The following is a 23,165-nucleotide window of genomic DNA, read 5'->3' on the forward strand; positions in this document are numbered from 1 at the left end:
TATAAATAATGAATACATGTTTTAATCCATAGGGCAACAACTAAAATAATTGTAAAAGAATGGATAACTAACAAGCTAATAGTAGTGAGGAACAGAATAATAAAAATAATACAAAAAAGAGCAAAAAATTAGAATAAAGAACTTCTGCAACAAATAGATTTAACCCCAAGTAATATTTATATTAACTGTGTTAAATGTAAAAGGACTTACTATTGTAGTTAAAATACAAAGATTGCCAGATAGGTTAATAAAACAAAAAATTCAATAGTATGCTGCTTACAAGGGACATACTTTAAACACAATGATATAAAAAGACTGAAAGTGTAAGGATAAAAATATTAACATGCAAACAATAACTAAGAGAAAATTGATATAAATATACCAATACATATTGACCATGAAGTCTTCCTATATATAAAAAGGGAAATTTTATTATGATAAAAAGAATTACTATAGACAGATATAATGATTCTAAGTTTGAATATCTGTAAGAGCATAGCTTCAAACCATGTAAAAGCAGAAATGTATAGAACTGAAAAAAAAAATAGATAACTCACAATCATAGTGGGGATTTGTTTTAATAGGGTTTTATCTTATAGACTATGTATACCAAAAAAGTAATACTGATAAGAAATTAATAAGGTTTGAAGAACATCATTTGCAAACTTAAGCTTACTGACTTGTATAAAATATTGTACCCAACAATTGCAGAGTACATATTCTTTCTTTTCAAGGACACATGTAATATTTATTCAAATTGAGCACATGCAGGGGTGCCTGTGTGGCTCAGTTGGTGGAGCATGTGGCTCTTTATCTTAGGGGTCTTAAGTTCAAGCTCCACATTGGGTGTAGAGTTTACTTAATTAAAAAAAAAATTTTTTTTTTAAATTGACCATATGCAGAGCCATGAAAGCAAGTCTCAATAGCTTACAAAAAAATAAAACCAAGTATGTTCTCTGACTAATAAAAAATGCACTTGTAAATAACCATGGGTCAAAGAAGAAATCACAGTAGACACTAGGAAGCAATTTTAACTTAAGTGACAATAAAAATATGACAAATCAAAACCCATAAGATGTAGTTAAAGTCATAGTTAAAGAAAATGTACGGCTTTAAAAAGACAGATTAAAAATGAAGGCTGACGATAAATTACATATTTTACGTATCTATCACAAGAAATTTACAAAGGAACAGCAAATTGAAACTAAAGAAAGTACAATATCCAAGAGAACTGAGAATCTAGGTCAGTAAGAACAACGGCTTAAATTCAAAACCAAATCTCCAGACTCCAAATATAACGCTCCCTTATTATACCATTTTGATTCTCCACCCCTCTCCAAAAAAAATCAAAGAAATTAATTTGTGACAAAGCTCCATATACATCCTGCAGCTCTTAAAAGCAACTGTTTTGGGGCGCCTGGGTGGCGCAGTCGGTTAAGCGTCCGACTTCAGCCAGGTCACGATCTCGCGGTCCGTGAGTTCGAGCCCCGCGTCAGGCTCTGGGCCGATGGCTCGGAGCCTGGAGCCTGTTTCCGATTCTGTGTCTCCCTCTCTCTCTGCCCCTCCCCCGTTCATGCTCTGTCTCTCTCTGTCCCAAAAATAAATAAAAAATGTTGAAAAAAAAAAAATTTAAAAAAAAAAAAATAAATAAAAAAAAAAAGCAACTGTTTTGTTTTTATTGTGGCCTTTTCCTCATAAAGATTCTAGTAGTTAACATTTCTCTTAGAAATATCCATTTTCTCCCTCTGAGGGAAAGTGTTAACTTTGAGGAAGAAAGAAAACTATTAAATACAAAAACTAAAAGGAGGATGAGTTCAGAAATGGATTTTTAAAAGGATACCTCTCTTACGTATATGAGGTATTAAGAGTCTGACATCTTAGAAAATAGGAGAATAACGCATCTTGCCTTTCTCCAGATCTGCCTAATACATATCTGCAAATGATTTTCGTTGGCACAAAGGAAAAGGATAGTGAAGACTTTTGGGCTCCTACACCCAAATGCTTAATGCCTTTAGTTTGTAATTATTTATTAAGAAATGACTATAAACAAAGCATTATACTACTTGCATGAGAAAAACAGAGCTAAAGAATCCCTCTCCCTCCCTCAAAGAATTGAGATAGACAGGAAAGCATGAAACAAAATATCAATACAGAGGGGCGCCTGGGTGGCTCAGTAGGTTAAACAGCGGACTTGGGCTCAGGTCATGACCTCACCACTTCTGAATCTGAGCCCTGCATGGGCCTCTGGGCTAACAGCACAGAGCCCAGGGCCTGCTTCAGATTCTGTGTCCCTCTGTCTCTGCCCCTCCCCCGCTCACACTCTGTCTCTCTCAAATATAAATAAACATTAAAAAAATTGTTTTTAAGATATCAATAAAGAATGATTTGTTTCATCTATAAACAGCATAGCACCATCAGCCAAACCTCCCTAGGACTCTTGAGCAGAGAACTGAAGCCCTCTGATTTATTTAGGAAACAGAGCCCTTCATCAAGTTGGATTTGCTACAATATAGATACTGAAGTGTAGATGGCAAATGTCAGTGCATATTGTCAACACTTACCGAAAGGCCTCAGTAAGAACATTAGCAGTTAAAGAACATAATGTTACTCTGTTTCATGGATGTCTTTCCTCAGCTGCCCTCTTGCTCCCTTTCCGCTGTGTGATTTGGTAAATAGGCTGTATGGAAGGACTCATAGCCCATCATTCCCACTTCTAAACGTCCCTTCACTACTTTTTCCAATGTCTCTGCTAATGCACTACATTACTCCTCTGAGCTCACTTCCCAGTTCATGCTTAGACTGTACTCTGTGGTAGGAATTGCTAGAAAATATGCACTAAAATTGTTGGTGACCTAGATCTGGCATTCCAAAGATAAAAAGCTACCTATTCATTCAACAAATAGTTACGTTTAACCCTGTGCTAACGTTATGCTAAATTACATCTTAGCTATACACAGGATTCAAAACAGTGGACCATTCTTTTTTATTTTATTTGAGAGAGAAGAAGCGAAGGAGAGGGGCAGAGAGAGAGGGAGAGGGGGAGAGGAGGAGGGAGGGAGAGAGAGAGAGAATCTCAAGCAGGCTCCATGTTCAATGTAGAGCCCAATGTGGGTCTCGATCCCATCACCCTGGGTCGTGACTTGAGCCAAAATCAAGAGTCAGGAGCTCAACCAACTGAGCCACCCAGGTACCCTCATTATATTCTTACCTAAACCCTCTTGCCTTGGCCTCTGTGATTCCACACTCCTGGTCATCCTCTACCATGCTGGTAAGTCTTTCTCATTCTCCTTTCCTGGTTCGTTATACTTCCACACTTTTAAACACTGGAGTTCCACGTGGCCAAGTGCTGTGTCTTCTTCTCTTCTTACTCTGTGATTCTCCCCCATGTGACCTTATCCAACTATTCTCAGATTGACATAACTGGTCCAGGCCTCTCTTTTTATTCTTGGGCCATTTACCCTTTGGTCTCCTTGACATCTCCTCTCAGATGTCTCACATGTATGTCACTCCTTAAATGTCCCAAATGAAATCTACCTCTTCCTCCAAAATCCACCACTCCTACGGTATTTGCTGAGGCAGTACATGGCACTTCCATTCATCTTATTGCAAATTCCAGACACCTGAGGGGTATCACTATACCTTCTTTCCTCATCACCCCCCTCTAATCCTTCACCACATACTGTTAATTCTACTACTCTAATATATAAAAAGTATATCCTTTACTCTCCACTGCCATGACCCTTGCTCAAGCCATCATAATTTCTTGCTTGGGATGCAGTAATTTCATAGCTTAACTAATCTTGCCTGTTTGGGACCCCTCTAATTCATTTCTGCACAATAGCCAGAGTGATTTTGCTCTTAAGATAAATCCATGGTTTTCAAAGGAAACTTCCAGGCCCAGGACTGCAGCTGGCCCCTGCCCACATCTGTCTCCTCATCTCACTCCATTCCTGTGAACCTGTGTTCTTTAATTCCTTGGACAGTCCAAGATCTTCCCCATCTGAAGACCTTCAAATGCTTTTGCCTGTGTCTACCAAGTTCTTTAATCTCAGTCTTTGCCCATTTAACTCTACTGATTATTTATTTTCTCTTCCTGAATATTACATAGACATACCCTGGATCCTACCCACCCACCCCCCACCTACATTATTCTCCTTGTGAATCCATCATTGAATCCTCTATAGAACTTATTAAAATTTGTGATTATACAAATGTGTGATAATAGTTTCCACAAGGCAGTGTGTTTTATGTGTCAATCACCTACATCAAACTACAAAGAAACTATCAGATTAAAGCCCCCAAAAGGAACAAGTGGATATATACTGAACACACTCTTTTAAAATAATGAATTGAAAGAGGTCAGTCTGAATTAATAAAAAATCTGATTGATAGAACATTTGGTATATGTGTGTACTGACTTATGTTTAGAAAATGTACTATCTCCCAACACTATGCTAAATGTTCAACACTTCACTTAATCTTTGCACCAGTTCTAAGTAGCTACTATAATTTTATAGTAAGAAAATTGAGTTCAATAACTTTATGTATTTATATATAAAATATATTTTATATAATTGGACCTTGCTTTTATATCCAGTCTGACAATCTCTGCCTTTCAGTTGGAGTAGTTGGTCCATTACATTTACTTCAGTTATTGATACAGTTGAAGTCTGCCATTTTCAATTATTTTCTATTTATCTTCTTTGTTCCTTTATTCCTCCTTTGGCTTCTTTTGGATTAATTGGTTTGTCTTTGCTTTTGTTTTTTAATATTTTATTCTACCTTTAACTTTTTAGCTCTTTGTAATATTTTTTGTGGTTATTCCAGGGATTACAAAATACATCCTTCATTTAACATAGTCCATCAAGAAGGCTTATTATACCAATGCCCATGACATGTAAGAAACTTAAAATTATTACTGCATTTACCTCTTCCCATCTTCAGTGATATTTTTGCCACATATTTTATTTCTATATATGTTATAAATTGCATAATACATTACTATATTTTTTAAAGAGTTGATTGACTTTTAAAGAATTTAAGTGAAACCAGTCTCTTATATATACTCACATATTTAATGTTTCCAGTGTTCATTCTTTCCATCGATTCAATCATTTCCGTAAGTTTGAAGGACTTCCTTTAGCATGTTAGTGTGGTTCTGCTGGCCACAAATTTTGTCAGCTTTCTTTATCTGAAGATACTTTTATTTTACCTTAATATTTAAAAATTATTTTCACTGGGTATAGACTTCTAACAAGGCAATCTGTTTCAGCCCTTTGAAGGTATCTTTCAATGTCTTCTGGCCTTCATTGTTTCTGATGAGTAATCATTCCTATTCTTATCATTGTTCTCCTATAACGAACATGCCCTCTTTTCTCGGGCTGCTTTTAAGGCTTTATATTCTGGGCTTTCAAAATAATATACCTAGGTGACATTGTCTTTGTATTTAACCAGCTTTTGGTTTTCTGGAATTCCTGGGCCTATGGATTTCTGGTTTTATTCAAATTTTGAAATGTTTTTTTGGTACATCAATAGATTATGGTGTAAGTGACACCATAATCTAAGGCCCAGTTTCTAAGTGAACTGGCGGCTTTCACTTTAGACGCTTGGAGCCTTAAGCCACTGTGTAAACCCTGTTGAAGGCAAGACCATATGGGGAGGCTCTGAATTACTACACGGAGATGGAGAAGGGCCTCGCTGAGCCTAGCTTTCTAGCGATCACCTTCAAAGGGCCAGGCACAGAAGCACAACTGTCTTGGACCTCTAGATTGATCCAGACACCAGCTAAATACCAACCAGTGATCCCAGTGGATGCCACATGAAGCAGAAGAAAAGCCCACTTTAGCAATGCTTGAAATCCTAATCCACAAAATTGTTACCCCACTTAGTTTGGGGTAATTTGTTATACAACAACAGATACCCAGAAGAGGTGGCAATTATGTATTAGTTAACAATGGGTAAAAGACATTGAAGATTTGTATAAGAAAACTACAAGAATGGCAGGTTTCTTTATAAGTTATTGAGAGTCCTAAGTGGATTTAAATCAGTTCTCCTGGGTTTTAAACTACCACTGGGGTACAGTTTGGCCCCCAAAGTATACATTTGATAAAGACTTACACCTGTAAAATGATGAAACCTGGTCACTTCTATCTTCGATTTCATGGTTTCAATTGTACACAGATTGTTGCCATTGTTACCCCTAATAGTAGCAGCTCCAATTACTGAACACCTTTTAAGGGCAAGCACTCTGCTAAAAGTGCTTCATGTATCTTCTCTCACTTAATCTCACTAAGCCTCAGTTTCCACTACACAAACTGAAGATGGTAATACATACTTCATGGGGCTTGTGCCCTAATTTACTCCGCTAAGAAATTTCAGAGTCAGAATTTGAAACCAAGAGTGTCTGGCAAAACCATCTCTCTTCAATTAAAAACAGAAATAAAGAAAAAGCTGCCATTAGAAGGATGTTTTTACTTTTATGTGGATTTTTTAAAAAATCACAATAAAAATTCTATAACTGGGTAGATAAAAATTGTGATTTATGGCAGATCATGTGATAAGATTTAATATTCACTGCTTCATTAAATTGAGTCAAGTGGATTTATTAGGGATTTCAAAAGTACCCGTCTTAGTCCTGATGATTAAATAGTCATGCAATTAGCTATATGCATCATACAGGCAATTTGGAAAATCACTTTTTTTAAAAGTTTATTTATTTATTTTGAGAGTGGGGGTAGGGGCAGAGAGAGTGGAAGAGAGAGAATCCCAAGCAGGTTCTGTGCTGCCAACACAGAGCCCAACATGGGGTTTGATGCCTGGAACTGTGAGATCAAATCAAGTCTGACAAACTGACCCAAAATCAAGTCAGACACTTAACTGACTGAGCCACCCAGTTGCCCCAGAAAATCACTTTTATAATGTCCTATTTCTAGTGGAAAAATCTGCTGGCACACTTACATTTTCTTCAATCAGCTTTAAAAATCTGAGGATATGGGGTGTCAGGGTGGGTGGCTCAGTCGGTTGAACGTTGGACTTCAGTTCAGGTCATGATCTCACGGGTCATGAGTTCGAGCCCTGCATAGGGCTCTCCGCCGTCAGCACATGATCCGCTTTGGATCCTCTGTTCCTCCTCTCTCTCTGCACCTCCTCCCACTCACTTTCTCTTTCAAAAATAAATAAACATTTAAAAATAAACATAAAAATCTGAAGACTTATAAACTCTCTTTGAATTAACATCTATTATTTTTTAATTCCTCAATAAATTAAAAGGTGCATCAACATTATGAATACCACCTTTCAGTTATAGATTATTTTTCCCTTAGTAATGGAATGTTAGTAGTGAAACACTTCATTGATAATTATCAAAGTAGAATAATTAAGATTTCTCTCATTGAAAAAGAATTGATAATTTGGAAAAAAAATTTTTCTGTGAATTAATAGACTATTAGCAAAAAGTTACTGCTAGCCGAAAAATCAGGACATCAAAAGCTAAGGATCTAGTATACACCAAGAGCTTTGACAGACTTTATACTTTTTGACCTGGTAATTCCACTTCTATAAATTTTCCCTAAAAAAATAAACAGAGGAGTGAGAAAAAGTTTACATAGAAATCCAGTTGTCTCAGAATTAATTTATAATAGTAAATTTAATAGCAATAGTAATAGTAAATAGTAATAATTTATAATAGTAAAAATTCAGGGGCATCTGGGTGGCTCAGTCAGTTGAGCGTCTGACTTCAGCTCAGGTCATGGTCTCACAGTCCATGGGTTTGAGACCCACGTCGGGCTCTGTGCTGACAGCTCAGAGCCTGGAGCCTGCTTCAGATTCTGTGTCTCCCTCTCTCTCTTCCCCTCTCCCACTCACGCTCTGTCTCTATCAAAAAAATGAATAAATGTTAAAAATTTTTTTTTTTTAATTTGGAAACTATTCAAATGGTCAGCTAGGAGAATGGTTTAATGTGAAATAATGAGCAACCATTAGAAACCTGTTGTCAAACACTATTTAATGCCAGAGGAAATGCTTTTTACATAATGGTATTTTAAAAACACAAAACATGGGGCACCTGGGTGGCTCAGTCGGTTATGCGTCCAACTTCAGCTCCAGTCATGATCTCATGGTTCATGAGTTCAAGCCCTTCACTGGGATGTGTGCTGACAGCTCAGGGCCTGGAGCCTGCTTCAGATTCTGTGTCTCCCTCTCTCTCTGCCCCTCCCCCACTCATGCTGTCTCTCTCTCTCTCTCTCTCTCTCTCTCTCTCTCTCTCTCTCACAAAAATAAACATTAAAAAATAAAGTAAAAAACCAAAAAATAAAAATTAAGGGTTCCTTCAGTATGCATCAATCTTAAAATTAATACTTGATGTTAAAATACTACATGGGTGAATTATGTGATAAAAGCCTATCAGAAAATGTTACCTTAAAATTAATTTTACCTAGTTGTTCATACCAGTTTTCACCTCACTACTGTGCCGCATTTAAAGTATTTAAGGTAACAAAATTATGGCTTTGCCAATATATACACACCTCGTTTCTAAAGTAGTTAAGTAACTACTTACAGCCTCCCTATACCTCCCAGAGAATACAGTAAAGTTGCACGTAATGAACGTCCAATAAAATTCCTTTAGTTTTAACGAATCTCTCTCTACTGTGCCCACTAGAGTGAACAGACCTAATCAAAGAGAAAGTGGCCTGCCTCCCACTTTTTAAAAAAATTTTTTCAGTGTTTCTTTATTTTTGAGAGAGAGAGGATGCAAGCTGGGAAGAGGCAGACAGAGAGAGGCAGAGGATCCAAAGCAGGGTCCGTTCTGTCTGCACAGAGCCAGATGAGGAGCTCAAGCCCAGGAACCAGGAGATCATGACCTGAGCCGAAGTCAGACATTTAACTGACCGAGCCACCCATGTGCCCCATGCCTCCCACTTTTTTCAGAACTACTGCTTCTTAAAAGCAGACTAGAAAAAAATTGAAAATCAAATTGAAGTAAGAGTTGAAAAGAAGCTGCGGGCTGGCCGGGAGCTAGGATTTTGGCTATTATTCACATTCGGCTTCTTGTTTTACACACATCGTTTTGCACATTATTGCATTTGTATTTCTTTCATATTTATTTATTTAGAGAGCAAGAGAGTGAGAGAGAGAGAGGAAGAGAGAGCACGAATGATCTGGGGAGAGGGGCACAGGAAGAGAGAGAAGGAACCTTAATCTCTGCACTAAGCATGGAGCCTGACATGGGACTCGATCTCATAACCCTGAGATCATGGACACTTAACCGACTGAGCCACCCATGTGCCCCATGCCTCCCACTTTTTTCGGAACTACTGCTTCTTAAAAGCAGACTAGAAAAAAATTGAAAATCAAATTGAAGTAAGAGTTGAAAAGAAGCTGGGGGCTGGCCGAGAGCTAGGATTTTGTCCATTATTCACATTCAGTTTCTTGTTTTACACAGTCTTACACATTATTATATTTGTATTTCTTTTTTTAATTTTTAATTAATTTATTTTTTTTTTTGAGAGAGAGAGCATGAATGAGCTGGGAAGAGGGGCCAGAGAGAGAGAGAACGAATCTTTTTTTTTTTTTTAATTTTTTTTTCAACGTTTTTTATTTATTTTTGGGACAGAGAGAGACAGAGCATGAACGGGGGAGGGGCAGAGAGAGAGGGAGACACAGAATCGGAAACAGGCTCCAGGCTCCGAGCCATCAGCCCAGAGCCTGACGCGGGGCTCGAACTCACGGACCGCGAGATCGTGACCTGGCTGAAGTCGGACGCTTAACCGACTGCGCCACCCAGGTGCCCCAAGAGAGAGAACGAATCTTAATCTCCACGCTAAGCATGGAAACTGACATGGGGCTCAATCTCATAACCTTGAGATCACGATCCTGAGATCGTGCACTGAGCCACCCAGGTGCCCCTGCATTTGTTTTTCTTAAAAGTTTAACCATGCCAGCCAGGGAAGCTTGTCTTGTCTCCAGACATCTCGTTCCAACTCAGGGTCTGTGCTCCTGCAAGTCTAAAACTGTCTCGTCTTCCGGTCTGCCGTGGTCCCCCTCTCACTTTACAGGTGAAATGCCGAATCAGCTTTATTATTACCCTCAGTTTGTTTCCCAGCTTGGCATGCTTTCTACTCATGAACTGGGGAGGGGAGGGGGTGCTGAGGCTGGACAAATATCTCTAAGGCTAAGGATCACAGGCAAGTGCCATGTTCTTCTGATGCCTGGTGAGTAGTTGAGAGGGAAAGCGGGCACAGGAAAATGGAAGGAAATAAGTAGTTGGAACGTTCCTTAATAGTAGAGGGATTTGAACCTTCATTTCTCTCCCTTTTTCTCTCTCTCCCCAACCTGGGAACTCTCTTCTGTCACTTTGCTGATTTCCCATACTGTCTGGGGGTGTACTAAGTGCCTGCCTCAATGCCAGCTGTTTTGAACAAGCCAATTACTCAGTTCTTTGCTCTTATTAAGAATGAACAAATGTTTCTCAGAAGAAAAAGCCCAGAATCTAGTCAGATGATTAAATAAACCTAATGTATGCTAAAGTACTGATCTGCTGGTTTGTGAAAACAAGGCATTCAGGGCATCACTGTTAACACTGGTCATTTAAATGCCCATTTTATTTGAAATCCAATGAAGGGAAATGAAACAATAATGAGTTTTTAAATTTCTTTTTAGTTCTGGTGGATGATCTCCTTTAAACACCATTAAGGGGCGCCTGGGTGGCTCAGTCGGTTGGGCAGCCGACTTCGGCTCAGGTCATGATCTCGCGGTCCGTGAGTTCGAGCCCCGCATCGGGCTCTGTGATGACAGCTCGGAGCCTGGGGCCTGTTTGAGATTCTGTGTCTCCCTCTCTCTGACCCTCCCCCGTTCATGCTCTGTCTCTCTCTGTCTCAAAAATAAATAAACGTTAAAAAAAAATTAAAAAAAATAAACACCATTAAAAAAATAAAAAATAAAGCAGTATTTAGGGTCACAATTCCTAGGTTAAGACCCAGGGTTGCCTCTCTGTAACAGGAGATTATGTATACCCTTGCTATACGTGTCTTCATTGTTTTGTCTGAAAAATGAGGATGATTGTTACCTGCTTCATTTAAGTCAGCTCTCCCACCCGCTCGCTGGTAGAGCTATCCTGAGTGGTAAGTATATTCAGTCCCTTATTACCTTTAAATCTCCAAGGCTGGGCTTTTGTAATCAAAATTCAAGATCCTCAAATATTTCTCTGCACATCTAAAAAGCCCCACTCCATAGAAGAGCATTCTAGAAGATTGAAGCAGCTGATCTGGCACTGGAGATATATTTTTTAAACTTTTATACAGAATATATATTCCTTTGCCTTTTTTTAATTTGGGGAATTTTTTGTATGCTTTTTTTTTTTTTTTTTTTTTTGCATTTGTTTGTTAATTTTGAGAGAGACAGAGAGAACACAAGCAGGCAAGCAGGGAGGGGCAGAGAGAGAGAATCCCAAGCAGGTTCAGCACAGAGCCCGACATGGGGCTCAAACTCACCAAACTGTGAGATCATGAGCTGAGCCAAAATCAAGAGTTGGACCCTTAACCAACCAAGCCACCCAGGCACCTCTTGTTTCATTTTTTTTTTTAATTTTAAACATAAAAAGTGAAAATTATATATTCCTAGATTCCAGAACTATCTACCAGCGATGACCACAATTAACACTGTGCTCTGTATTTAAAAAATTTTATTGATGCTTATTGTATTCATTTGGGCAGGCTAATTGCGGTAAAAAATAGACAAAAATAAAACTACGTTAACAGCCCTAAGATAAGCGAAGGCTATTACTTGCTCCTGGGACAGTCCTGGGTGGAGGAGAAGGTGGGCGGTCAGTCAGGGACCCAGGCTACTGAGCCGGGGACACCGCCGTCTCCAACTTTTGTTCAGACTCACTCTGGGGTCCTCTCTATTCCAACCTGCTGTGCCGCAACGGCATACATGTTTTCTTTCTGTTGGTGTCCCCAGCTTCCTGGCAACATAGTCGCCTCCTGCACTGTTTGGCTGAAATTGCGCTTAACGCAAAATTGTGTGATTCAAGTTCACTCTCCCAGGCATGCTTGGAATTCATTCAAATTCGGACTCCTCCTTCACCCTCTTCCTCTTATCAGAGGTTCAAGAGTGCTTACCTCCACTCCTCTCTGCTTTCTATCTTTGAAAAGATTATGCCAGCTCCATTCGCTTCTCACATCGGTCTCCATTAGCTAAGCTGGCAGTCCGTGCCCCTCCCCCTTCTGTGCTGCAGCAGGGTTTTTATTTTTTCTAGTTTTGAGGTATAATTGACATGTAGCACTGTGTAAGGTGAAAGTGTACAATGTGTTGATTTGACGCATTCATATACTGCAAAATTATTACCACCATAGCATTAGCTAACGCATCCATCCTGTCATATAATTGCCATTTCTTTTTTGTGGTGAGGACATTTAAGATCTCTCTTAGCAACTTTCAAGTATATTAGCATGCTGTACATTAGATCCCCAGAATTTGTTAATCTGATAAATAGATGTACGCTTTGACCGGTATCTCCCCATCTCCCCGTCCTTCCCCAGCCCCTGGTGAGCACCACTGTAGTCCCTATTTCTCTGAGTTTGGCTTTTCTATTTTTATTTTTTAAGTTTATTTATTTTTGAGAGAGAGAGAGAGAGAAAACAAGCGGGAGAGGGGCAGAGAGAGAGGAGACAGAGAATCCCAAGCAGGCTCCATGCTGTCAGCACAGAGCCCAACAGGGGACTTGATGTCATGAACCTGGAGATCACGACCTGAGCCAAAATCAAGGAGTCAGACGCTTAATAGATACAACTACCCAGGTGCCCTGGAATTTGGCTTTTTTCGATTCCACATATAAGTGAAGTCATACAGTATCTATTTATCTTTCTCTCAGCAAAGATTTTTTTTTTTAAGTCACTTATGAGCATGATCAGCTGTCTTCTTACCTCAGAAAGTGGCTTCTTTTCCTTGATGTTTTCTTGAGTAACTCTTGTCTGTCTGTCCCTTTTTGTACTCTTAGATTTCCCCTAAGAAATCCACCTCTTTTGTCTCTCCCCACCTCTCCTTGAAGCCTCTCCCACCGCTTTCTGCCCTTAGAGCCGCCAGGTAGCTTCAGCCTCATTTAATCAGCTGGAACCCACAGCAGTTTCTCCTTTCTCCAGCCACTACCCCTAAAGCGGCTTCAGCTGGCTGGCTGCCTTGCACTGTGGCTCTCTCTTGGGGCACTCACTCAAGTCTGGCTTGTTCAACAGTACTCTCTCATGGAGCAGCTTTCCAGACTGCAAACCACACTCAGACAGTTTGCAAACTCTCCTAACTCGTTTACATTTGACTGACAGCAGTTCGAACCCTTCTCCCCAAAAGGAAAGCTCTGACAAGGAGTTTATTGCTCACCAGAGAGAGAGAGAGAGAGAGAGAGCGCACTTCCACATGGAAGCATCTAAAGTATCTTTAGAGGGACAGGTGGGACAACTATGAGATTGTGCAATGCGGTAGCCAAGTATCCCAGTTTACCCAGGGCAGGCAGAGCTCCAGAAATACAGGGCTTTTAGTTTCAAACCAGGACAAAATTTTATATGTACTTAAAAGTGGGCCTTTCTGGGGGCACCTGCGTGGCTCAGTCGGTTAAACCTCCAACTCTTGATTTCGGTCCAGAACATGATCTCATGGTTAGTGTGTTAAAGCCCTGCATTGGACTCTGTGCTGGTAGTGCACAGCCTACTTTGGATTCTGTCTCTCTCTCCCTCTCTCTGCCCCTCCCCAACTCACACACTCTCTCTCTCAAATAAATAAACTTTAAAACAAATAATAAATAAAGTGGTTCTTTCCTGGGCACTTCGGTGGCTCAGTTGAGCATCTCACTTTGGCTCAAGTTATGATCCTGCGGTTCCATGAGTTCGAGCCCCACATCAGGCTCACTGCTGTCAGGGCAGAGCCCTGCTTCAGATGTTCTGTCCTCGTCTCTCTGCCCCTCCCCCTCTTGTGCTTTCTCAAAAATAAACAAACATTTGAAAATAAATAAATAGGGGCACCTGGGTGGCTCAGTAATTTAAGCCTCTGCCTTCAGCTCAGGTCATAATCTCATGGTTCATGAGTTCAAGCCCCACGTCAGGCTCTGCACTGAGTGCAGAGCCTGCCTGGGATTCTTTCTCTCTCTCTCTCTCTCTGCCCCTCCCCCACTTGTGCTCTCTCTCTCTCTCTCTCTTTCTCAGAGTGAATAAACTTAAATTTTTTTTAAATAAATAAAGTGGTTCTTTCCATGTAGGATCAGGATCTTGATTTGGGGGTGAGGGGTTCCAAGAGTCTTGGGATATAAACTATTGATGCTTTCTGTTGAAGCACTGATGTGTCTTTCAAGAAGTTCCAGTAATGAGGAATAACATTATCTGTCTCTGCAAAACTTATGCTAATGAATACAATGGACCAGTAAGTTTGTCTTAATAAGACAGTGAACTGAGGTGGGGTGAGGGGATGGGTAGATGGTTTCTGTTCTCAGAGTTAATTCTATCCTCTCTTTCCCAAGATCTGTCTCATACTCAACATCCTTAGTGAAATACCAAACCTAGTGTTTTGTTGTTGTTATTGTTGTTGTTTTTAAATGTGTGTGAACATTGCATCACCTCCAACCTCAAGTCTCTGATGTCTGTTCTAGCTTTCAGTCCATTCAGGAGAATAACATAGTAAAACTATTGTTCACAGAGCCTTCACTGTGTGCTCGGCTACATGTCCAACCCCTCACAGACATTATTTAATTTTCACAAGAGTCTTCTTAAAAATGTGCTATTATTATCCCTATTTTATAGGTGAGGAGACTATGGCTCAAAGAGGTCAAGACACTTGTCCAAGGTCATGTAGCCAGAAAGAAGAGGCAGAGTCAACAGTTGATCTGAGTTCCACCTGAGTACTCAGCAGTAAGAAGGAGCAAAGCACTGCCATAGGCTGTGATGTGTATGAACCTCACAGACGCCATGCTAAGTGAAAGAAGCCAGATGCAGAAGACTACATATGTATAATTTCATTTCTATGAAACATCCAGATAGGGCAAATTTAGAGGTAGAAAGCAGATCAGTGGTTCCTAGCCATGGAGGACGGGGTGGGAATCAACTACAAATGGGCATACAATCACTTTTGTCCTTGACAGAAATTGACAGAAGTATTCTAAAACTGGGGTGTAATGGTGGCTGCACAATTGTATAAATTTGCTACAAATTACCTAACTGTATACCTGCAATGTGTGAATTTTATGAAAATTCTTCCTCCGTAAAACTGTTAAGAAAAAGTCCAGGCCAGATGCTAGGTTGTGACTCTTCCAGTGGTTGTTCTAGTTGTTACTTCTAGTTGTTTCTATCAACAAGTGGATGCACGTTCCTTTAGGTGCCTTAGGTGCCATTCCCTAGGGGAAAGGATACAGGTCTTACTGGGTCCTTCTGTCCTCTTCATATAAGCATAGGGAGTGCCTGTAAACGCTTTCAACCAATACACACGTGTTGAATACAGTTAATTTTGCCAATGAGAACCTGTTTCTAACAGTCAGGAATTTCACTAATGCTAACCATGCATTTTGATTGGCATGTATATAAACCTTAGTGTGTGAGTTACAGACATACATGATATCACACCACATGTGCTGAAGTCTTAAATTACTGATATAGGAAAAGTAAACTCAAGTGAACCTCTGAGACACTACAACCATGACCTCTGAAGTAGCAACTGACAGAAGGAAGCTCTCTGCTCTTATTGCCTTGCTGTCATCCATCATTTAGTCTGTTCAACTTCCCAACCCAAGGCCAGGATATGTGTGCTATTAAGAATAAAGATATGTGGGGGCGCCTGGGTGGCTCAGTCGGTTAAGCGTCCGACTTCAGCCAGGTCACGATCTCGCGGTCCATGAGCTCGAGCCCCGCGTCGGGCTCTGTGCTGACAGCTCGGAGCCTGGAGCCTGCCTTGAATTCTGTGACTCCCTCTCTCTCTGACCCTCCCCCGTTCATGCTCTGTCTCTCTCTGTCTCAGAAATAAATAAACATTAAAAAAAAAAGTTTAAAAAAAAAGAATAAAGATATGTGTCCTCAACGGCCATTGGAGGGGCTTTTCTTTTCTATTTAAATATAAAAAATTTGGTGGGGGCGGGGGAAGGATATGAGACTGCAATTAAGAGAAAGGTCACCCATAAATTCAGATGGACTGAAACTAAGCCAGTGATGGGGAGGGCTGAATAGTTATTGTGTCCCTGGGAGGAGCCAGGAGGAGCTTGTTGTTGATGGGGCTGATTCCTGGCAGAGACAGTTCCTGGGGCACCACGTAAATGTGTATTCTTCTCATGAACATTTGTTAACTCTGATTCGTATTGCTTTATCTTTGACAAGGACAGAAATGGACGTATTACTGTGAATGTGTTTCTTGTAACTCTTACAGAGAGATTCGGAATACCAGAAGCTTAACTTACATAGATCCTGGTGCCCTAAAAGAGCTCCCCCTCCTGAAGTTCCTGTAAGTATTAACTTCTACCCCATCCTATCCCCACCCTTTTTTTCTAAAGAGAGTTATAATGCTGTTGCCAGCCAGGAGTCTCCCTAGGATGCTGTGGGCCAGAGCCATTTTTGTGGTATATGGCCTGAAACAAATCACATCCTGTGATTTACACCCCAACCTTTCCCATCAGGGAAGGTATCAGGTGAAATGATCCACATTTGAAAAACCTATTTAACAGTCAGCACATAATGCTGGGACCAAAGACTTAATCCAAGAGACATGAGGAAGAAAATACCCTTAAATGGAGTGTAACAGAACAAAACAAAACAAAAAACTCTGAGAGGCCATTGGTCAATTTTCTTAGGAAATGGGTACCACAACAATGTTAAAGTGACTGTCACAGAGAAAAGAAAAAGCCACAAAGGGCAAAATCTAATCTCTTAGAGGTTGGGAGGACAAAAATGGAGGAGACAACACTATTGCTTTGCTTTGGTGACACCTTATGAGCTAGATATAACCTATTTGAGAGCAGGGTCCACAGCACTTTTTCTCTCTATTGCATCTTTACTGCCTGGCACAGAGCAGGTGCTCAATAAAAAATGTGTTCAATGGATGTGTATGTGTGGCCTCAGGTTCTCTAGGCACCCTCTGGAAGAACCCTTCCCTTCTTCCCTTCTCTCCTGTTCACATGCATTGTAAAAGATTAGAACACAAAAACATTATGAGGGGAAAAAATTAAAATCGACCTTAATCCGAATACTGAGAAATAATCACAATTAAAATATTAGGTTGTTTCCATCTAGGGCTTTCAGATAAAAGTGTATATCCGTATATATTTTATGAATTAGGTCTTTAAAGATGAATTGAAGTCATCCAGGAAAAGAAGGGGGAGAGGTAGAAGAAAAATACAGGTAGATGGACTAGCATGATAAAGACACAGAGGTATGGAAACATGTGTCTCATGTGGGACCTAAAAATAGTTCAGCATTGAAGAGGTGGAAGTGGGAGATGCAGAGAGAATAGAGGAGAATAGTGATGGAAGATGTGGCTGGAGGCGTATCTGGGGAGTAATAAAAACTTATGGGACAAGGCAATCACTCCTGTATGGATCTTGAGTTTCAATCAATCAATAATTCTTTGATACGATGATCCCTCAGTATGTGCAGAACTCTGCAGGGAACATATAGGATAATAAAACATTGTCCTTAAGCTTCAAGAAGCTTACAATCTAGTTGGAAACATATTGTTCCCAACATATGCCAGTTCCCATAAATGAAATCAAAAAATTCCTCTCCTACTGGAAAATAATGGTAGGTGATAAATGAAAGGTACAACATTATTTGGGGTCCAGGAAATTTGAGGGCACGTCAAAAAGGAGATGGACTTGTTTGGGGTTTTGAAGAAACGAGAGATCCTGGTTCCTAATATGGCATTTCCAGCCCCAATATATTGTCCTCCCTTAACTCCAGAGCCTTCTTCCCTCCACACTCTTCCACATGAACCTCTATTGCAATTGAGTAGTCTGTTTGTTGTTTGTTTACTGATCTTCACATGTTCTATATGGAATCTGAACTCTCTCCTTTGCTATCTGGAATATCCCATTTGCTCTTTCTGAGGCCTCGGCCTCCTGTTTTCTTTTCAAATCTTATGCCTTCCCCTCTAAAAGGAGTCAGGTCAGGGGCACCCCTACTGGGTGGCTCAGTAGGTTGAGCATCCAACTTGATTACACCTCAGGTCATGATCTCGTGATCATGAGATCGAGCCCCACATCAGGCTCTGCACTGAGCGCGGAGTCTGCTTGGGATTCTCTCTCCTCCTCTCTCTCTCTGCCCCTCCCTTACTTGCTCATGACTACACATGCCCTCTCTTCCTGTCTCTGTTTCTCTGTCTCTCTAAATAAATAAACAAACAAACAAACAAAACAGAAAATAAAATAAAATAAAATAAAATAAAATAAAATAAAAGGAGTCAGGTCAGAATTTGCCTAAGAAGGTATATCAATGGAATAAGAGTTTTTTCTCTGCTGGAAGACTTCCTTTAAAACTTTCTTGGTAGTTACCTAAGTCTCACCCCATGCCATGCCAAACCTGTCAAAAAAAACTCTATTTCTACTACCTACATTGTAGTAGCTGCAACAAATATTAAATTAACCAAATCTGAGAGGCATCAGGAGCCTGAGAGTTGCTGTATTAGTACTGTTTTATGTACATCTTTTAATCTTGACATTTTTCCCTGATGACACAAACTTTGGAGAGTGAAGACATTATCATTGATTGATCATATTCCTTGTCTAGACATATTTTCTAAATAGTACTGCTGCCATGCTATTCCCAGGTGACTTTCATGGAAAAATCATTCTTGGCAAAATAATGAACACAATATAATGTGGAGTTCTAAAGAGGAAGCCTGGCTTGGAGCTGGATATTATATTGTCTTTCTACCCCATCCTCCCCCTATTCCACTGCCCTTCCCATAATGTCCTCCAATTAAAACAGGGAAATATCACACACACACACACACACACACACACACACACAGAAACCTGAATTCCTATTTCTAGGAATCCTACTTGGATTCCTTGGAAAGAATCCTCATATTCCTCTAAACAGAAGAAAATTTATTAACCCTAGTGGACCGAATTAGATTCTTGTACCTTGAGGGAACAACATCCCATTCAAGGTTTAGGACTTGCCTACAGTCACTCAGGTATTGAAAGAAAGAGTTAGGATTTGATTCTAGTCTGACTTCAGAACCCATGCTATTACGCTATTCTGCTTCCTATGTGTTGATTTTCTTACCTTATTTCTGTTCTCTTCTTCTCTTTCATGCGCTTTAGTGGCATTTTCAACACTGGACTTGGAGTATTCCCTGACCTGACCAAAGTTTATTCTACTGATGTATTCTTTATACTGTAAGTACGCACACATGCAATATTTGGCAGTATTTTGTCACCAACAAGAAGTAGGATGCAGTCATAAGGGTTGGTTAAAACCAAGCAATTGTCTCAAGGGGAAGAGAAATCAGCTGTTACAAACACACTGGTGGGTGAAGCAAGACAGGGACTGAGAAATGACCATTGGGTTTAGTAATGTGGCACTTTGGTGACTCTGACAAGAGCAGTTCCACAGGAGCTCCAGGATGAAGTCTGGTTGGAGTTGGCTCAAGAAAGAGTCAGAAGGAAACAAAAAAAAAAGAAAGAAAAAGAGTCAGAAGGGAAGAGTTAGAGACAGTGACCATCAACTCTTTTGAGAAGTTTTACTCTTAAAAAAGAGCGGTAGTTAGAGGATATTGGGTCAGGAGAAAAGGCTTCTTTTTGTTGTTTGATGGGACAAATTATGGCATGCGTGTTTGCTGATGCGATTATTGAATGGAAGGGAAATTTGATGATAATGATGATACTTTATTTTCCACGTAGTTTTTAATAGCTTTTCAAACACTTTCCCAGGCATTATGTTTACTTCTCTCAACCACCTTATAAGGTATAAATGGAAGTTATAATTTTTTCCATTCTACAAATGAAGAAACTGAGGAATTGAGAATCTAAGTGATTTTGTCTGAGAAGAGTCCCAAGGAGTAGTAACTAGGGGTGTTAAAACTGCTTCCTGTGATTTCTGATTGGTGGCCAAGTGCCCTTTTCCAAAACCTGTGACACAGTCAAGTGTCTTACCTACTTGTATAGAAGTAAAAAGACTTATGCAGAGTTACAGGTTGAGTCTGCACTACAGGAAAATGTGGAGTGATAGGATCTGAACTCTCAGGATTTTGCTAGAAAAAAATGACCACACTCCTTTGCTGCAGAAGAGCTCAGTTCAAAATGTAGGCAGTCTTCTTGCAACTAGACTGGCACACAAATGTTCTCCGGAAGCATCTGCTGGCAGTGTTTTGCAAGTAGAGGACACTTTGTAATATTCATGGAAAGAAATCCATTGATCTCCTTCTACCAACCCTTCTTTAGGTTCCATACACTTAGAAAACTCTAGTTACCCTGGACAAAGTATTGGTCGCAGATTTACAAGAATACTCTAGATCCACCTGCTCCCCTTGCAAATGAGGATTAAGTCGGGGACCTCAGCCCACACTCAAAGCGCACTTGCTTCCTGCACGTTTGGGGCTGTGACTGCGTGTCCACCTGGGACAGCTCTCACCACCTCACTGGACCTCTAGCCACTAGCAGCTAAGAAATGTCAATGAAACTTAAAAAGAAACAAGATTAAACTAAATTGTGTCAGGTTATTTATTTGAGGGCATAGGTAGAGCAAGAGCCCAGCTCCAGAAGGAAAGCATTTTTTTTTACCAAGTGTTTTTTTCCCCCTCTTTTGCAGTGAAATTACAGACAACCCTTACATGACGTCCATCCCTGAGAATGCTTTTCAGGGACTGTGCAATGAAACGTTGACACTGTGAGTATTGCCAGTTCTACTTCTATCAAAATGCAATTTTTATTTGGACCACTGTCATATTTTCATAGCCCATCCAAGAAATATACTACAGGATGTGCTGTATCATCTACTAAAGTAGTTAATTAAGAGGATTGCCTTATGGTATGGTACTCAGTAGACGACAAAATGGTTTAGGTAACAAGACAAGTATTCTCCTCTACAAATGGTCAGCATGATTTATCTGTAGAAGACCATTTCAGTTTTATAAACCACATGGCCTTTGTGGCAACTGAAAAAGGTAGCCATACACAATACATAAACTAGTGAGTCTGTCTGTTCCAATAAAATTTTATTTACAAAAACAAGTACTGGACCAGATTTGACCTGCATACCTTATAATATAACTGTATTCTAGTATCCATATTGTGTAGAGGAAGAACCTGGGCTTAGAGCAAATTGAACTCTTCCAAGGTCACTGATCGAAAATGATGCCACTAAGGGCTTCTCATGCTCTCTGTACTCACATTCAACTTGGTCATCACAACTATTATGAAACTCCTATAAAGCCATATTGAATAGAAAACAGTATTGTTCTATATCATTACTTTTCCAGGGTTTGAATGGGTTCTGCTCTTTAGATAAAGGAGAAGTTTATTAGAGAAATTTATAAAACGTTCTAATAAGTCTAATAGAAGTATAAAAGTTAATTCTCCAAACTGGTAGGAAATTCCCCTCTTTCATGAAATTAGCCACAAAATAAAATTGAGGTTGTCCAAAGGATCCCTTGTCTCTAGCTTCAATACCACTGTCCAAGCTCAGGCCTGGTGGTATTTTTGCCTGGATTGTCACCCAGCTCCCTTTCTCTGGTCACACTACAGTCCAGGGGTTCTTTATCATATATAAATTTGTTTGGATTATTCCCCAGCACAATTGATCCAAGCCTCTCCTGCCATTCTTGTAAGGGGCTGCTTCCAAGCCATTCTAAGTCTATCAATCTAGGCCCTCTGAAGCTATCTCAACCTCTGGGACTCTATCCACAGTGGAACATTTCAGTTCATCCTTCTCGAAACAAGGAGAGAGCTCTCTTGAAAAGAGACTCGTTCTTGGCCACCATTTCATCTGACAACACAGCAAAGACCTGGAGTCTTAGCCTGCTCAGTCCCAAACCCCAAGGCCATTTGTCTCCTCTGTAAAGGTTTCCATTGTACCACTTACCACTCATTGTATGTAAACTACTTTCTCAATTTCTTTACAGAAGGTTACCTTCAGCTTTTGGCATTTTTTTTTTCCTAAGGACCTCCTATCCCAAGCAGCCCTCTCACGTAAAAGCTGCTGGTTGTTCCACTGAGCACAGGCCCCAGTAGGTGTTTAACAAACATCCAAATAAGGGAATCTCATGCTTCCTGCAATCTAGTGGTGGGGATGGCATGAGTTGCCCACTACCTTTTCAGATGATTATTTTTACATTCCTGAAAAAGAATGTTCTTGCTTCTTTGAAGCTCATGCTCAAAAAAAGTATGAAAGGGTATGAGTCCAACAGCAGAATTTATATGCATATTCCTGTTAGGATAGAGTTTCAGAGTTTGCAATCCTTTTTTTTTTTTTCTTTTTCACTATTTTTTCTTCCTTCACTTTTTTCCCTTTTTAAGGCCTGTTTGTCCAATAAGAGTTTTATTTAATCTCTGAAATGTAATTCCAACAAAGAATATTTTCATTGTCTAGGAATCTCAGGAGGAAACAGAAAGTTTGGGAGAACAGAAATCTCAAACTCACGATTCTCACATATAATATAAAAGAACTCTAGTTCAGAAAAAATTATCAGAGCTTTCTTCAGCCTCTGTGCCTAGCACCTCTGTGCATTGCAGTCCTCACCCAGGACACATTAGTAGCTGGAATTAAACTCATTGTATGATTATTTAAAACTAATCAAAAATAAAAACAAAGATTAGTCTCAGTTCTCCACAACTACATAGGATAAATGCCAGTTTTCAGGGTATCCCTTTTAACACGGTCATGTCCTAAGTGTCTCTCACCAATAAACATATAGCTATTTGATCCTCCCAGCAACGTTTTGGTTAGGTATTAATATCATATTTCTTACAGATAAGAAAGCTGAGGACAATAGAGGTTGAGAAATTCTCAGGATCACATATGATGAAGTGACAGAGCCAGATAAAATTCCAAGTGAAGAGTCTCTTGCATGCTTCATAGCGTGTCACCAGAGTTAACAGGTGGTGGGTACAACGGTTTTCAGAATTCCCCTACAACTGTCACTAGTTGTACTTGACTGTGGTCGTGGCTGCCTTCTCTTTCTGGATGCCAATAGCCCCCATGCATCCCCCT

The 23,165-nt window shown here is 39.9% G+C and overlaps 1 protein-coding gene across 5 annotated transcripts in view; it reads left to right on the forward strand.

The window, feature by feature from the left end:
• Positions 1-23,165, forward strand: part of TSHR (thyroid stimulating hormone receptor) — a 165,815-nt gene that overhangs the window by 103,290 nt on the left and 39,360 nt on the right. For all 5 annotated transcript variants that reach the window (XM_058739907.1, XM_058739908.1, XM_058739909.1 and 2 more), the window contains 3 exons: positions 16,387-16,461; positions 19,280-19,354; positions 20,766-20,843. In XM_058739907.1, coding sequence (XP_058595890.1) covers positions 16,387-16,461; positions 19,280-19,354; positions 20,766-20,843 — 228 coding nt within the window. The remainder of the gene's footprint in view (positions 1-16,386; positions 16,462-19,279; positions 19,355-20,765; positions 20,844-23,165) is intronic.

This window comes from Neofelis nebulosa, chromosome 7 (genome assembly GCF_028018385.1).
Source record: "Neofelis nebulosa isolate mNeoNeb1 chromosome 7, mNeoNeb1.pri, whole genome shotgun sequence".
NCBI classification, from domain to species: Eukaryota; Metazoa; Chordata; class Mammalia; order Carnivora; family Felidae; genus Neofelis; species Neofelis nebulosa.